The 18,024-nt window shown below is 36.8% G+C and overlaps 2 protein-coding genes across 8 annotated transcripts in view; one reads left to right on the top strand and one right to left on the bottom strand.

Moving 5' to 3' along the window:
• The window catches only part of LOC121296624 (ATP-binding cassette sub-family C member 3-like), a 104,262-nt gene extending 102,630 nt beyond the window's left edge, over nt 1-1,632 (top strand). For all 6 annotated transcript variants that reach the window (XM_041222365.1, XM_041222367.1, XM_041222371.1 and 3 more), the window contains one exon: nt 294-1,632. In XM_041222365.1, the coding sequence (XP_041078299.1) occupies nt 294-402 (109 nt within the window). In that variant the 3' untranslated portion in view covers nt 403-1,632. The remainder of the gene's footprint in view (nt 1-293) is intronic.
• A 4,126-nt stretch (nt 1,633-5,758) lies between these two features.
• Nucleotides 5,759-17,745, bottom strand: LOC121296450 (luc7-like protein 3). 2 transcript variants are annotated; one of them, XM_041222039.1, is made up of 11 exons: nt 17,499-17,745; nt 16,802-16,868; nt 15,817-15,856; nt 15,585-15,729; nt 14,526-14,603; nt 13,731-13,835; nt 13,231-13,392; nt 8,937-9,271; nt 8,416-8,579; nt 7,705-7,901; nt 5,773-6,460 (listed from the first exon to the last, which is right to left on the bottom strand). In XM_041222039.1, the coding sequence occupies exons 1-10, from the start codon at nt 17,595-17,597 to the stop codon at nt 7,738-7,740; spliced, it is 1,359 nt and encodes a 452-aa protein (XP_041077973.1). In that variant the 5' UTR covers nt 17,598-17,745; the 3' UTR covers nt 5,773-6,460; nt 7,705-7,737. The 2 variants fall into 2 exon arrangements, with proteins under 2 accessions (XP_041077972.1, XP_041077973.1); XM_041222038.1 differs by having other exon boundaries at nt 5,759-7,901.
• Nucleotides 17,746-18,024: the final 279 nt, after the last annotated feature.

Genomic DNA, 18,024 nt, shown 5'->3' with positions numbered 1-18,024 from the left:
TTCAGCTTATTTGTCACAGTGGTGTAAAAAATAGCAAGATGTGTATAATTGAGGTATATACCGTTCCCAAGGTTGCACTATACAGTCAAGTTTTACAGGTTTAAACTTTCATTTTAGTTTTCCCGAATACCAATTCGATGTCAAAAACAGCCAAGAGTTGATAAACCAAACTGATCATAACCAACCTGTGCAGTGTACTGGAATATGTGCACAGCCTGTGGAGCAGATTACAAAGGCTGTTCTTTTAAATCACTAGTGAGTGAATTCATCTTTTTCTTTCTTATTACCAACAGGGTTCTCGTTTTGGACAAGGGGGAAATAGCTGAATTTGACACACCGACAAACCTTATAGCAAAGAAAGGAATTTTCTACGGTATGGCCAAAGATGCTGGACTGGCCTAAAACCATTTGCTACAAACTGCAGTGCCTTTTCCACTGTTAAGAGACAATGCAATGAAGGTATATTGTCATTTGTCATGATGTATGTTTTTTGAGGATTATTTCGTACAGATGCAAGTATGACCAGCAACCAAATTTATTACAACTTAAATATTTTTTTCTATATATTTTTGTACTGTATTTAAGTTTAACTTTTTTTACAAATACACATACATACAGTACAGTCAATTATCTGAACTAATTGGTACCGATACTAGTTTGCATAATTGATTTGTATGGAAAATCGAACAGGTACTGGTTATTTTGAGTAAATGAACATACAAATGATTTTAAACTTCAAATGAAGGAAGCTTGTTTATTGCAGTTTTCAATTCACTTTAAAACATATGTGCCTGTCACAAATCTTTGCCTCTCCCCCACTTTGACTCATAGCAATAATAAGCATGATAAATACTCCACACTATCCAATAACTGGCAAACACAGGTAAACTGATTGCACTCATGATTTGTGTAATGATTACATATATAACATAACAGCATCCTTGCTTTTGTGCTTATAAAACACACTACAAAATCTAAATATCATCACTTGCAATATGTTGTTATGCATTCATTTGATGTATTTAGGGTTTCCAATCATCAAAATACAATGACCAAGAAAGTTTCAGTTTTGTGGATCGTGCAGATTCATTGGTCCACGAAAAGTTTACTCTGCCAAGTAACAAACAGTGGCTAGTCAGAACAGATTTCCAGTACTTCTATTCCAAATGAATTCCATTCTGGCTGATCAGTAATAGTACTAGTGCTCATTCCTACCTGTAGATTGTGCCATGTTCCCATGGTGTGTGTGTTGCTTTGAATGTTCATGTTTTTTTAGAGTCCGTGAAAGGCGCTGCCAGGCCTTGAAGCCCTCCTTCGAAATACTGCTGTCACGTTTACTAAAGAGTGCACAGCAAAAGCAAAACACTGCATTCGAAGGATATGCAAGCCACATACCAGAATGTTGTCACCGTTCTTCATGTGCACGTAGTTCTCTTTCGTAAAATGGTGGCAACCGTTGTCGCATCGTGGAAATTCCATTTCCATAATGTTTCGGATCTTTTTACACTTTCGCATCGTCGATCACTGCTTATGATCTGGCCAAAGCCCTTACTGACAAAATAGAAGAAAAATCAAGAAAGATGTGACTGTTTTAATTTGCTTAACTGCAGCAATTTAAAGCACACAGTGCATGCTCCATCCAAGGTTTTGGTGGTCTGAATAATTCTGTAACTTTCATTTGTCTCAATCTGCTGGTCCTTTTTTTGGCATCTAAATCTTGTAGCCATTTTAGCAACACAAGCTGTGTGCGTAATACACCACATGCAATTCATCACGTGACTACAGGTGCGCTCAGTTAATCAGACAGTACGGTTGACCAAAGATCGGATAATCGACACTACTGTATATACAGTGCCTATAGAGTCTACACCCCCTTTCAAAATGTTCACCTTTTGTTGTCTTATAGCCTGGAATTAAAATGCATTAAAAGTTTTTTTTTTCATTTATCTACACATCCTACCCCATAACTTCCAAGTGAACAAATCCTAGCAATCCTAAATTAGCCCAGGTGTAACCAATCGCCTTCATAATCCCACACCAAGTTAAATGGCCTTCACCTGTGTTAAATTGTAGTGATTCACATGATTTCAGGATAAATTCAGCAGTTCCTGTAGGTTCCCTCTGCTGGGTAGTGCATTTCAAAGCAAAGACTCAACCATGAGCACCAAGGCGCTTTCAAAAGAACTCCAGGACAAAGCTATTGAAAGGCACAGATCAGGGGATGGGTATAAAAAAATAGCAGCCTTGAATAGCCCTTGGAGCACGGTCAAGACAATTATTAAAAAGTGGAAGGTGTATGAAACCACCAAGACCCTGCCTAGATTAGGCCGTCCCTCCAAACTGGATGACCGAGCAAGAAGGAGACTGATCAGGCTACCAAGATGCCAATGGTAACTTTGCAAGAGCTACAGGCTTTTAAGGCCAAGACTGGTGACAACAATATCTCAAGCGCTCCACAAATCTGGCCTGTATGGTAGTGTGGCAAGAAGGAAGCAATTACTCAAGAAAGTCCACCTTGAATCCTGTTTGAAGTACGCAAAAAAACACTCAGGAGATTCTGTAGCCATGTGGCAAAGGGTTTTGTGGTCTGACGAAACTAAAATGGAACTTTTTGGCATAAATGCAAAGCGTTTGGAGCAAACCCAACACAGCGCATCACCCAAAGAACACCATCCCTACTGTGAAGCATGGTGATGGCAGCATCACGTTATGGGAATGTTTCTCATCGGCAGGGATTGGGGCACTTGTCAGGATAGAAGGGAAAATGAATGGAGCAAAGTACAGAGAAGTCTTTGAGGAAAACCCAAACCTGCTGCCCTCTGCAAGAAAGCTGAAACTGGGATGGAAGTTTACCTTTCAGCATGACAACGACCCAAAGCTACACTTGAGTAACTAAGGAACAAAAAGGTAAACGTCCTTGAATGGCTCAGTTAGAGCCCCGACCTAAATCCAGTCAAAAGTTGTGTCAATTACTTGCTGTCCATCAACGCTCCCCAAGGAACTTGACAAAGCTTGAACAGTTTTGTAAAGAAGAATGATCAAATATTGCTAAATCTAGGTGTGCAAAGTTGGTAGAGACCTATCCCAACAGACTCACAGCTGTAATTGCTCCCAAAGGTGCTTCCACCAAGTATTAACTTGGGGGGGGGGAAGACTTATCCAATTATGATCTTTCAGTTTTGTATTTTTAATATATAATTTTTCTCAATAAAAACTTTTTTCCCCTCAACAGTGTGGAATAAGGTGTGTAGATAAGTGGAAAAAAATCCTCATTTTAATGCATGAAACACTGGGGCACTGACACAACAAAATGTGAAAAAAGTTCAAGGGGGTGTAGACTTTCTGTGTATACCGAGCATCAAAAGAAACTTATCACCATTATAACACATTTATTTTTGAAAAAAATAAGGTATATAAACGACGGACATTAATGAAATGTTTTTGGTTTCTTTTTAATCACTCGATCATTCATCCTTGATCATGACTCTTGAGTGACTATGACTGAAGCATATGCACTTAATCACCTAATTAGTGACAGTTGATTGGACACTCGATATAGAGTGATTTCAGTTGTTGAATTGTAAGCTTGAATAAAAGCAATAAAGAAAATCATGGGAAAAAAACAAAAACAAAACAATATGCCACGTCTGTCAAGAGAGCAGCGCCTTTGTGCAGTAGCCATGTTGGAGGCTGGACTAGGGCAGTGTACTGTGGCTCGCCATGTTGGGTGCTCACTGCACCTGCTCTAAAACAGAGTTTATCATTTTTCAATCACATTTAGTGAATTTTATCCAAATATAAGTGATAAGTTTCCTCTGATGCTCAGTTTAGTTAATTTCTTTAGGAAAAATACTCTTGCATAGTATGAGGTGAATTTGTATACCAATGCAAATCTGTAAAAACTTGAATACTGTCAGGAATACCAAATTGTAATTATTTCTCTTTTGTTATAGTACAAGTGTCTATTAAAGAAAAACATACAAAAAAGGTCTAAAAGTGTCACTTTTATTGTTGTAAATGCATCCCTTTCTAAACCATTAAGCTTTTTTCAGTTGAGCAATTTAAGGGATCTGATAAGTAACAATACTTCCTCAGTTTAACTTTCATGCATATCATTGCTTCTGCAACTTCTCTTCAAAGCTTGTCCACAGGGCCATTTTACTGCCTTAAAATACTTAAAGAAGTTGTTAGGTTCTTGGACCCAGTATGTAAAATAGTTTTGATTGGAAATACTATTAAACTAACTGAAGGGCTGGAAAATTGATGCTGCAAGTAATTTACTCACCAGTTTTGAATCTATGTGACAAATGTATTTTCGTTGAGTAACACAACGAAAATCAGGATTACTTTTGATAAATTCATAACTTGGGATAGCATGATCTTAAGATCAGTTATTTAACTGAAAAGATAGCTGCTAAAACATTTTATTTAGATATACATGAATTTTTGGTAATAGAATACAACTCGTATAGTGCATTAAAGATCAAGTCAGATTCTGGTTAAATTCCTTAGACTAAGTTGATAAAGATCTTTCTGGTCATTTTGTCCTTGCTAGGACAAGGCTGACCTCCAAGGCATTTTGAAAAAGGTGTTGGCCTCTCCTTTGATGTCCAGTTCTAACATGAAAGGCATTTGCCTTTTAGGGTGGGCCATTTTTGTGTGTTAGAGGTAACAACATATTGTTAAACATCTTACAAACTAGATATAAAATAGGTTTTCTTAGGAAACTAGCTACTTCTAAGAGAAACTGGATTGAACCAGATACTTTGAAGCTAGGGTTAAGACAAATGGACAGTTAACCAAATGATGAGACGTGTGTCTTTTTCTGATTGGTTTAAGGAAAAATCAGAAAGACTACTGAAAAGCTCTTTGTACTGCTCTGATCCGTGCTTGGAAAGAGGATACTGCAAACTGTTGTCACCATGTAATCTTTAAGATGTCTGGTTGTAACTTTGCAATTCAGAACTTTTATCTTCAATAACTATACTTATTTGGACTCAAAGAAGCAGCCCACCACATTCCAATCTTCTTTCTTATTCCAACACTAGTTAACACTTGTGAAAAGCCTAGAACATTTAACAACTGTGGAGGTAATTAAATAAAAAAAAAAAAAAAAAAAAAAAAAATATATATATATATATATATATATATATATATATATATATATATATATATATATATATATATATATATATATATATATATATATATATAAAACAGTATATTGATTAAGTTAAAAAGTTACTTAAATCTCCAGGGTTTCTTGATAGTCTTACTGGAACTGACCCAATTCTTCATTTTTCATAACCTCAGGCAACTGTCTTCTGCCAGAGCAGCAAGAACAGGACTACTGTATGAACAAGTCAATAACACACACAAATGTTTTGTAGCAAGTAGCAACAGCATGCTTCACCCAGATATAAAATAAACTCACGTGTATCACATTGAGGGAATTATGCAGTGAGCTTTTCCACGGTACCTTTTATAGGCAAAAGCCCTTGATCAACTTAATCAGTGGCCGCAGTATTGTTCTACCCATGCCAGATACTTATGATTGCTTATATAGTAAATCAGCAGACCATTTTTCTTTTCATCTGTAGAATCACTTTCTTCTAAAAAGTAAGAGTGTGATATTTCTTGGGATGCATCCACTGCTACCCACCAAAGATTACAGATTCTCCACAGACAAATCATTTTTATCTTTCTTATTTCAAGTTTAAATGGCAAAAGTTTTTTTTTTTTTTTTAAGGCACCAAGTATAACAGCAATTCAAAAGCATGAGCAGATTTTCTCCTAATATGCAGATTTTCTGGAGTACTGACAACAAGCATCGCAAAACCTCCTTGAATAGAGACTCAAAGACTCGCATCAGATTAAAAAAAATAAGGGCTGTGGCACTAACTTTTTTAATTTATTTTTTTAATTCATAAATCAACATGAAGATACAGGTCTTATTAAAAATCAACAAAATGAAAAGAAACTCATTCACACTTCTTTCAAAACTAGAAGTGATCCAAAGGCCTTTTGAACTATACCTTGCATGAAGGAAAAAAAGGGGGAAACAAGTAGAAAAAATTGTTTCCATCCAAACACTGTACACAAACATAACAGACAGTGTGGGGTCTTAAAATGACTAAAGTAGAACCTGAAGTTACAAACTGAACAAGCCACATGTACAAGTAATTGTTGTTTGTTTCTAAATACATGTAAAACAGAAATTACACAAATTAAATAGCAAATTTACTTATTGGTGGTATGTGTTGTAGCAAATAAGCTTTTTGCAATTAAAGTGATGTGACCAGTCCTCAAATGAGCTTGAAAATGGCAGCTGAACTATTTTACATTTTATTTTTTTCTGGGCGACTACAGCTCTTGTTCACCTTGTTTTAAGCAGCGACATCCTAACTTCAGGTCAGACTGTCTTCATGCTCTTCCTCCTGTAGACTTCACGGATTCCATCCTACAATGTGACAATGTTAGGAAACCACACAATTAAAAACGCAGAAAACAGACAGGTTGATTTACTCAAAGGACACAAGGGCAAAATGCTGTAAATACAAAAGTTGGCAATTGTTCTTTCTAATACTTAAATGTAAAAGCCAATACACACATTAGCTGGTAATCAATTCTTACAGTCTTTCAACCTTTCAATTTCTAATGTATTTTTGTTATGGAATGGCTTCAGCTTTATATCACTATGGTCGCCACCACAGCATTAAAATATTTGTCTATTATTAACTATTTCCCACACTGCAGGAGAAATGTAACACATACCTCAGTTTAAGGCTTGAATGCACTGAATGTGTAATAAGAAGCTGCTTTTTTATGCCACTTAATTGGCATTACTCTAAGCAAACTAATTCTTGGCAGCACTGTACCCCTACATACAGCTGAAAATAACTTCATGGTGATAATGCATTAACAGGTTGTACACAGAAACAAAAGAAAAAAAAAACCTTTTGAACAATTCTATTAAACAAAATACACAACAGCAAGCTTAAAGTTTACAGGCAACAGCATTCAAACATGGATGTGGGTAGAGAAAGGAGTACCTGGCGTGAGTACCTGCACAGTTTGACAGAATCCTTGATTTTTAATTTGGCTTTTCATGGGTCGCTCACAACACCAACGCTGTGTGAGGTATGGAAGTCAGCTGCAATAATTCATAAACCCTACACTTCCATCAATCCAGTGCTACTGGCTCTCGAGTTACAGAACAAACTGCATTAGAATGCAAGGCAAAGCAAAAAACTGCAAACATCCTTGTCATTTAAAAAATAAAAATAGCAAGAGTATATATAATACATGTGCCTCTAATGGTAATTAATAGGAATTCGATCAAAATGTTAAAACGAATAAATAAATTAAAAAAAAAGTTTAGTTTTTAAATTAACTATGGAATAAACCAGAGACACTGTAGAGTGGGTGTGAAGATAACATTTTACAAAGAACATTTTAAAATTGAGCTACAGTAAAAAGGTAGAGGCACAAAAGTTTTGGGGGATCTCCTTTAGTTATAAAATAGCCGACAAAATAAGGTACCTCCACATATTTGGCAGGACTACACTGTCCTTCCCTTCTGGGTATGTTTTTTTCTATTTCTTCTCATCGGGCTAGTTCCATCTTCATCCGTGCATACTTACGCTGCACTATTAAACAAAACAAAAACAAAAAACCTAGCCACCATTAGAAGAATGCACTTACCTCGGCCTGATCTGAGGTCATATCAGATCAGTTTTAATTGGACTGAGTGTCACCTTCAGATTGTATGTTTTCACTGGTGCCATTGACCTCACTCTTTGGAGCATCAACCTCCATTAGCTCTGGCTTGGAAACTTCACCCTGTTTTTCATCACCACTCAACTTCTTGCTGTTCTTCTTCTCATCAGGATCCCTTCGATCTACAATTAAATCAGCAAATACATTGTTTCCAAAAAACTCGTGCACTAAATAAATGGAAATTATACACCGTGTAAGAAGTTGAAATATTTTAGTATCCAGAATTAAAACAAACCAAAAAAAACCCCGACATCATAGGTCACTACAGCCAAAAGAAAATATATTTTAAGCATGGATACCACTCCTTTAGCCAATTCACAGTATTAGGACAGCGCACAGGTTTGTACTGTGGAAGAAATTGTGCGCTCAGTGTTGTGTTTCCTGGCAAATGTGTAAATACTTCATTTAGGCAAATCTTCAAAGTAAACATAAAGCATGTTAAGATAACACTTTTCTGCTTTAACCTTTAAAATTTACACCGCCCCCCCCCACAATAACTACCAACAGCTCCAGGGCTTATTCTGCTGCCATGTATCTGAGACAGTCACAGGTTTCCGTGGGAGAAGGAGTAAAGTCAATATTGTCCTAAGGTACAACCACCAATCCTGTAGTGCCTCGGCAGGCTTTACTTCTAACCTTTTTCTTTTGACTTCCTGTCTCTATCCTTCTCCCGGCTTCGGCTTCTGCGTTTGTGAGATTTACGCTCCGAGCTTTTCGATCTCTTCCTGTCTCTGCTGCGGGATCTGTGCTTCCTTTCTGAACGGTCCCGGCTGCTTCTGCGCCGGTCTCTATCTCTGCTCCTGTTAAGGTAACAAAATACAGCTTAGAGGCTTGCATCCCAGAAACAAAGTGTGTGCTTCCAATATCAAATGGATGGTACTTTCCTGATAGGAAATTGCTTATGTAACTCAAGTGTAGAGTGCAAATATAGAAATTGTCTCATGTCTTAATTTCAGACTGTACAAAAAGGACATTCTGGCTTTAGAAAGAGTCAGCAAAAAGCAATCAAACTAACCCAATGTAACAGCATGAGCTCTAAGGAAGTGGACAAGAGGCCGGAATGAAATGGCCTCCTGTGCGTGACACACACCAAAAGCACAACACATCTACTTGAACCCAAAGACACATTTCCCTGTTGGTGTTATTGCTTGATTTACCTGCTAGGTTTCCCCTCCCGTTCCTTGCTTCTGGATCTCTTGCGTTCTCTTGAACGGCTGCGCCGCCTCTCTGATGTTCTGCTGGAGTGTCTGCTGCGTGAATGACTGCGCCGACGTCTATCTCTATCTCGCTCTCTTTCCTTCTCCCTCTCCTTTTCTCTTTCTTTTTCCCGCTCTTTCTCCTTTTCTCTTTCCTTCTCTTTCTCCCTCTCTTTCTCTTTCTCTTCCTCCCGTCGTTTCTTCTCTCTCTCTTCTCTCTCACGTTCTCGGTCTTCTTTTTCTTTTTTTCCTTTGTCATCACGTTCTGGCTCTTCTGACCGTCTGCGAAGTTTGTCCTAGTGGAAAGGAAAAATAATTAAATACTGCATAAGAAACACCAAGTTGCTACAAATGCATAACCTATTTTAATAAAACTATGTTCTGCATTCAAATATCCTTTAATTTTTAAAAGTAAAATCTGCAGCAACTGAACAATTAGAACAAAATCCTGAAGTGTGTTGAACTTACAAGCAAGTTTAAATGAATAAAGTAATCACAGTGATCCTGCTATGCAGCTCTAAAAAGTGTAACTATATTTTGCAAATGTATTACATAGTTACTTTGAACAATTCTCCATCAGCTGGGGTTTCTGACGAGGCACTCCTTTTATAGTTCATTCTGTGGCAATAGTCATCCCAATACAACCTTTTCTTACTTGCCAACTTCTGCATGAAGTTTTCACCTTATTAACAACAATAGGATGCAGAGATTGCCACTCTTGCAACAAATAGATTTTTAAAAGTGTGTAAACACCAATTCGGTTTAGCTATATTCTGAAAGTGCCCTTACAAATGCTACTGTATTTGTAACATCTAAAAACACTTACATGTATATAAAAACATTATCATGGTTCAACATTAACCATGGCCCGATGGCCCGGTAGAGATCGCAGTTTGGCCGGTAGTTATGAATCAGCACAGGCCCAACTTAGCGGGTAACATTTTAACTGTATATAATACAGTCCACATGGCTTCTGTTTTATGAATGCAAGAAAATGGGTCAGTCTGCCAAAAAGCTGGAAAAAAACAAACTTACAAACCCATCTGAGACTATGTACTAAATGCTGTTGATAATACTTGTTATCTCGACATGGCTAAATTTTTATTTATTTAACAACTAAGCAACCAACTGCACAAATAAGCCAAAAGTAAAGTGTTCAAATCATTAATAACAAAAAGGAATTATGAAGAAAAAAAAATTAAGATGAAATTAGAGTGGAAAAAACTTGATCTGGCTTCATGATGACAGTGAAACAAATGTTAGTTACCCAGACCTGCAGATAAAACAGCAGCTTTTTTGTTTGGAATGCAACATTTAGTTGCCCTTATATCCAGTCTCACAGTAATAGTTTTGTCTGCTGCTGTGACTGCAGGGAAAAAAGATGTGCCGATGGATACTCAGATATGATACATGGAAGCTGGACAACGGGATTGAATTGTCTAACGTTTTGATTTGGGCTACAATGTGTTCAGGTCAGAAATGCCATTCACACTTCGCAGGACTCGTTCGAATCAGCAGTAACATTGGTGCTGACTTGGGAGAGGCTACAACTGACAACGATTGTTTTTTATTATGATAATTGTCTGAATAGTGTACATTATTAGGCTTAGTATAAATCCAATAACCCTTTAGTGTTGCTGTTAACATGTGATAACTCCATTGCAGGTTACTTAAAAAAAAAAAAAAAGAGTATCACTTGTACACATACATTTTCAAATCCTGAATACAGTATTTTCATTTTCTGACAAGCACGGCAATGTGTGCATGTTAAATGGCTGAAATCATACAATAGCATATATTGAAAGGCTTCACTTTGCCACGTTTTTTATATGAGACATGGGCTCTCTGGTTACCGTACACATAACTAAACATATGGAATAGTCAATTTATTCAGCACTGGACAGGCGCGTCGGGTCCAATTTATTTTCACACACGCTGTTTAAATTTTTTTTTTTCAGCGTAAAACAGGTTTAAAAGGCACTGAATCGCAACAGGACACAGTACTGTATCTCCAGCCATGCCCCACTCCTTGTTCGCTGTATTTTTCACATACCTCTTTATAGACGTGCATACTGATAAATCCTCTTCTGATCACTCGTTTCATCACCAAACTCCTCAATAATGTGATCCAAGTAATTATTTTATTACTATAACATCTCTAAAAGCTCTGCAAATGTCTGTGATATCCTTTGAGCACTGGCTGCAGAAGCAGCTACCTTTGTTATGTCCGTGTTGTTTCTGTAATGCATAGGGCTATGAGACACGCCCTGTTTTTTTGTCGTTCTATGGCAAGAAATGTATCAAACACTGAACACATATTCAACCAACCTCTATTGCTGTTAATAAAATGCAGCTGCGGTAATAAACAAAAAACGTCAAGGTAGGAGTATTGTGATGATTACTTATGTTTACCAGAGCATTTATACTTCTAAAAAACACAGAAACACTGCTTCACTGGTACAAAAGTGGAAAACAGTACAGACCGCTCTCTAGGCACAATCACCAGACCCCTGCTTCACCTATATATCAGAGTGAAAATCCACACAATCGAAACCACGCATGTGTACAGGTGGAAAATGTGGACGCGATCGATTGTGTTTGTTTTTTTTTCATTAGTCATTCACTTTGACCTACTAAACAAAGATTAAATAAGTATAGATCATGGTATAGAGAATTTATAATATTCTGAGTCATCCCGTGTACCCCCTATGACCCTTAGAAGTATCCCCAAGGGTATGCATACCGCCGGTTAAAAACCTGTCTTAACGAACAGGATGCCGTCCAAACTGATAAAGATGAAGGCGGCATTCAGTTGCAGTGGTCACTTCCTTACCCCCTATCATTCCAGACTTAGCCCAGAAAATGTTAATATTTTGGTGTTTCTCCACAGCAATTTGAAATAAAAAAAGCAGCATTATTTTGCCAAGCCTGTGTGAGCTAGTGTTGGAAAACATGGATTGAGAATTGATTAGCAGTTTGCTACGCGTGTGGACTGGCAGAGCTATACTGGTGTTCTTTTCTGAAAAGAGACTAATATTGCAGATAGCAGACTGTTTGGTTCAAATTGCATGTACTGCTAACAATTGATAGAGACCTTGTGTCTACAAGCTTCTTGCCCAGCACTGACTGCAAGCTGACAAGATAACAATGCTGTGGACCAGAAGGGGCCAGGCTCTAAGACTTTTGGAATGCAAAGCATAAAGGAGCTAAAAGGCTCCCAGGGACTGCAGTTGGACCCAAAGGTTCTCAAGGAGAATAAGAGATAACGCCACTGGACTCAAAGGGTCTCAAGCAAAACAGAAAGATATGAACAAGGAAGATGACAAAAACTAGCTGTATGGACCTTTTGGGGTGCCAGGGGTTTGAAGAATGCACTGAGTTCAGAGGTTGTCACACAAGACTACACACACAGACACACACATTAAATTAAATATATGGTAACAGAATAATGTGTTGTATCTTTGCTATTGGTTAAATGTCAGAGAAAGAAGAGGTGCACCATCTATACAGAAGGGTATTTAATGTCATGCAAACATTGTAAGAACAAATATTCTGTTTGTCCTGTACCTGGGACCAGATTCCCTGCATATTTCAATAAACCTAACAACTGATTGAAGAAAAGGACTCTGTGCATTTTCTTGAATCTACTTACTCACCATCCTTTTTTTTAAGTTACTTCAGCTAGAGTATAAAAATTTGATACTGTGTCATCCCTAATTGAATATATTACTATTTATAAGTTTTGTCGAGATCAGCAAGATTTTGGTGTGATCAAAATTTCTACCGCACTGTCCATGTAGTTTAGTTTTTTCTTTCTGCAATTTACTGATGCCATAGCAATTCTGAAGCCAAAAATAACAGTATATAAAATAACACAATAGTTTAAAAATTAAACATAGAGTTAATTTATTGCAGATAACTCATTTTTATATTGTCATCTAGTCAAAACATATTAATGTACAAGAAGCCAGATTTAAGAAAAATATACCAGCTATTACCATTTAAGCATGTCACATAATATATATATATCACATAAGCAGAATGGTTAAACAAATAATCCATAAGATTCTTTATTTTTGAATGGCGCAGTTAAAATTGTATCCGTGTCAGTAAAAACACTACCTCAATGGCGCAAGGGAAGGGTAGTAAAAAATCTGAATGTGGCTCCCCGATTATGAATGTTCAAATTTTTTTTTTTTTTTTTTACACCCCACTAGGGTAATCTTGGAAGCATTTACACTAAAGCAACACTCACCTTTAACTCTTCTACAGTAGACTTGATTTTGGCATAGCCCATATGTTGCTTTCCCATCAAGTGATCATCTACTCTGGACTGTGCATCTCCCACAATTAAAAAAGCTCCACAAACTTCACAGACTTCCATTTGCTTTTCCTGAGCTGCAAAGTTTTCGATTGTCTAAAAAAATAAAAATAAATAAGTGTACACAGTCTCCTTCCAGGTTTCATTTTCAAGACCCCTTGCAACCAACTTTTTTCTTCAAAACAATTTGTAACTTTTTAATACAGCAAATTCTTCCATAGCCTCTTGTTTAAATTTCTAAAAGTAACTGCAGGGAAGCTTCAGCAGCCTTTTTCCACTCCACATAGTAATATTTTATATATACACATCAAAAAGTAAGAATTAAATATATAAATTTATTAACTGTATGAAAATTAAAAGCTATGTATGAATGATAGAGGTATGTAATAACCTTTTCTGCAAAATACTACAAATGCATTGCAAGGCATACTTACAGAAGTTGATGACCTAAGCAGTTCCCTTTCGTCTTTGAACTGTTCAACAAGTTTCATCATTCCCTGAGCCTCCTCCACTCTTCCCTCTGAACCCAGCTCTTCAATCTATCAAACCAGGAAATTAGACCATAAACAGGTTAGTAACATCAGTGTCATTACTGCGAAACTGTAGTTCATGAAACTACTTTCTTTTTATTACATGGTTGTTCTTATTTTACTCCTCACATCTCACTTGAAGAAACACCTCTTAACCACACTTTCCAATAACCACGAAGCTAAAAGGCTACAGGGTATACAAGAATTTCACAAACTAATTGAAAAACTAATTATTTTTTGTACCAACAGCATTTAACCTCATTGTGTAATAAGCATGGCAATTTAGATTTAATTCAACAAGACAATTCAGCTGAATATAAATGGACTGCAAGTTCAATTTAATGATTCCCTCTGGGTTTACACAAAACAGCTTATTTCATATTAATCTGGTAAATTTGTAATGAAACTAAACTGAAACAATTAGCTATAGAAGGCACTTAATTATGTAAATGCACAGTCATGAGCGGACCAATATGGCAAAGTGTTTCAAGAGTCTAAAGGGCAATGATCTGAAATGCTGAACATTTTAAGCAGGCATTTAAAAACTGCAGTAAGAGAACAACATAAAACCCAGAAAAGGTCATGTGTGTAGCAAGAGATAGTGAAAACTAAACACTAACAGTATTTAAATTATATTTAAATGTGCCATGGAAACACTGGAATCTCTTTACAGTGGGTATACAAATGGAAAGGACCTACCTGTAGCAGAAGGTCTTCAATTTTCTCAGTTAAAACTTGTATTTTCTCCTCATTTTTGCCTGAAGGTCCTGGAGCTTGCTAAACAAATAGGAGAGGAAAATTATAAAATACATAAATAGATTTAGAACAGTTCTGAACAAAGTACAAATCTCACATAAAAGAACGAGTAAGGCACTGGCCTTTGCTCTGGATGCTAGTGAATGGGGGTTTACCAAAAAGGAGCTTCAAAATTCTTTGTAAAAGTTTTCTTCATTTATTACTCAAATTGGACTGTATTTATGTGACATGTTTACTTAGTATTAAGCTTTAGACATGGCTAGGAAGATACACACCACATAGCAAACTGCACCAACCAATTCTCATACTACTACAGACACTGCTACACATGCCTGTGAAATTGGTTAGGCTAAACATCTAATATTCTTTCTCACCCCTTCTGTTCACATGCCTAATGGCCACTAAACACCATGTGTTGTGATGCGTTATAAATAATACAACTGATATTACTGATAAGAACACAAAGCACCCAAAGCAACACAGCACCAATGCAAGATAGTCAGATTATGTTTTTGGCAATGTCTAGGAAACTGAGCAATCAGAGCTCTCCAAACATGTGTTCAACCAGGAAATAATTAAATCTAAAAATGACGATGCAAAAAAAAAAAAAAAAAGAAAAAAATTGATTTACGTGCCAATTTTAATTTTGTACTGTGAGTAATGTTGAGTGTTTAAATGTATGGATTACAAAATGCAAAATGATGAAAATATCAACAAGTACATTGCCCAGAAACTAGTTATATGTGACGCTGAATATGGGTTGCCTCTGGTGTATATGGTCATGTCCCTGTGCAAAGGTCATGTTGCCCGACAGCCTCACAATGTGTCCTGTGACTGGCAGCTTTAAGTATTTCCCTGCTAACTGTCGGTAATTACGAGGCAAAAAGAACGCATTACCTATTTCTGGCTCTTAAACTTCGAAGTGGGGACATACCATTTAAAAACAAAGCTATATGGTTGTTGCCAAAATAAGTGTTTTTTAAAAATCAATGCAAAACTTACCCCAGAATTTTGCTGGGCTTGAGAAAGTGCCAGTCTTGCATGACCCCTGCGAATTCTGCGCTCGACTTCTGCTAACAAGCTTTGTAAATACCGAAGAAAGTCTCTTTCATAGCCCTCTTTCATGAAGCGGGAGCTCTTTTCATATCTGCCGTGAGAGAAAATCACTGGTTAATGCAAACATTTTTCATCAGTTAAATAAAAATGAAAAGGTAGGAAGGAATTCTGGACTTACAGTTTCCGTAGATTTTCATCATGGATTTTTTCACATGGTCCTATTTAAAATAAAAAATATGTATTTTTGTAAGTTTGAAATATAACAAATTAAATAATTTAACAGGGTGTACATCTATGCATTCAGACTCACAAAACAATTTCAATAATAAGCATATGTAAAGCAAAGTCTTTCCTGCGGTTTTATGTGGAATGCATTGCTAAATATTTTGTGCTATTTTTGGCATTTATCTTCTAAAGAACTTAAACAGCAACAATGAATTACATGATGTTTTAAGAAGTTGCAAGTACTGAATTGACTGGTACAACACTAGTTGCAGTATCTGGGAAACCTTATAGCTTACTAACATTGTGTTAAGCCTACAGGACTACAAGACTAAATTTCCTCATAATAGCACACATTTTATTTAAAAAAAAAAATGCTAGTGCACAAAGTGTTGGATCTAGGCAAGCAGATCTTTGGGTATGCAGAACAGTGGAATGACCTCTACACTGCACAGTGTTTGAATTGTAAACATGTGATGTTCATAAACATACTCCACTTTTGGTTTACAGCAACTAAAAAAATGTTGCATAATATATGTAATTGCTCAAATGCAAGCTGCTTAACAGGGTGAAGGTTTATGGTGGGTTGTAAAATGGCAACCTACCATCTGTTTTCTGACAGCAAAACTTGAATCCTGTTTTTATATTACTGTATTTGTTATTTTTACTTATATAGATATATAGATATATCTATATATATATATTATATATATATATATATACTGACAATACATGAATATATAATCTGACAATATCATGTGGCCTAGAAGACTTCCATGAATAACCCATCCGATACATTCTAAGACTGAATATCCTTAGCTGCCAAATGTATTTATTTTTACACGACTTCCATTACAGAATGGAAACCGTAGGAGTACAAACTCTTCTTTGATTTAGCGTCTAAACGAAGTGTGGGAAGATCTGGGACTATCTTCACTTACCCAAATCAGATCGTGTGTTAGTGAATAATTCTGCTGGACAAAATCCACAGAGGTAATATTTACATACCTGAAAAAGAAGCATAGCATACAAATTGCTGGTGTTCTTAGAGAAACACGCAAAAAAACGACCAATTCAATTAATCTGAGAAAGTGCAAAGGGTGAAAACGGTAAAAAAGGAGTGCTAGCAAAGACATAACATGCTTTTATAAAAACGATGTGTGGACATCTCCATGATGAATACATTCTGCAGTTATACTGTATTGTAATAACGTATCTGTCAATTAATCTCGCGAACAAAATGTGTAATTCGTTTGCAATTACTTCAGATTTTGAAACCTGCCATTTAGCGTTCTTTTCTTACAGGAAGAAATGCCCTGAGCCCACAGAACAAGGCAGCCCTGTTTATACTGTGCTAAAACCCTCACAAATGAAAGCGACACACTGTACCGCAGTACTGTATTTGCATATTTGCATTCACTTTTACTAATGCTTAGCGGCGCATACGAATTAGGAAAACATAACAACACGTTCGTGTTCTATACCGTATGGTACGAAGTCCGACGACAGCGTAGTCTAGCAAGCGAATTTTCTATTGCATACTGTTCCTTCATTTTTAGTCTACCGGCCTTGGCCCGCTTTACAGCCAGGCAACCTTTACCGCTTTCTTTTTAGGACATTTATGAATCAAAAACTTACAGTCTCGTGGTCCCAACGCACGTTACTGCGTTTCTCGTCCGGTGCCAGGTTCCTATCTCGGCCCATTAACTCATCGAGTAACTGGGCGGCGGAAAGCATTTTTGTCTCGGTAGTGTGTTTTTTTTTTTCCCCCTTTCTTTTTCTCTCGGCTTCACTGATCCAAAACTAGCAACGAAATGGCGGACAATACAATGTGCTTTACCCACAAGTCACCACGAGGCGGGTCACGCACCGTAGAAACAATCAAATCAAATATGGGAACCTGCGCCCCCTAGTGTGGACGATTAGCGGTATATTCGAGCTGCTGTCTCAAACCGCCCAGAAGATGGTGGATGATTTTTAATTAATAACCTATCATAAATTACTGTAATACGGAATGCATGCCCAACCTCTATTTGGATAAAAGCGTGTCACAGTCATTCCAACTTACATGCATAAAAAGTGGATGGAATATGAACTTAAGAGTTCAAGTTAGGGTTAAGGGTTAAATATTGACATTTTAGCAAATAGCGCTTTTTGTCTACCA

The sequence above is a fragment of the Polyodon spathula genome, chromosome 21, assembly GCF_017654505.1.
Source record: "Polyodon spathula isolate WHYD16114869_AA chromosome 21, ASM1765450v1, whole genome shotgun sequence".
Classification (NCBI taxonomy): domain Eukaryota; kingdom Metazoa; phylum Chordata; class Actinopteri; order Acipenseriformes; family Polyodontidae; genus Polyodon; species Polyodon spathula.
Note: the sequence above shows the minus strand (reverse complement) of the source record. Positions and strands in the feature narration are given on the sequence as shown.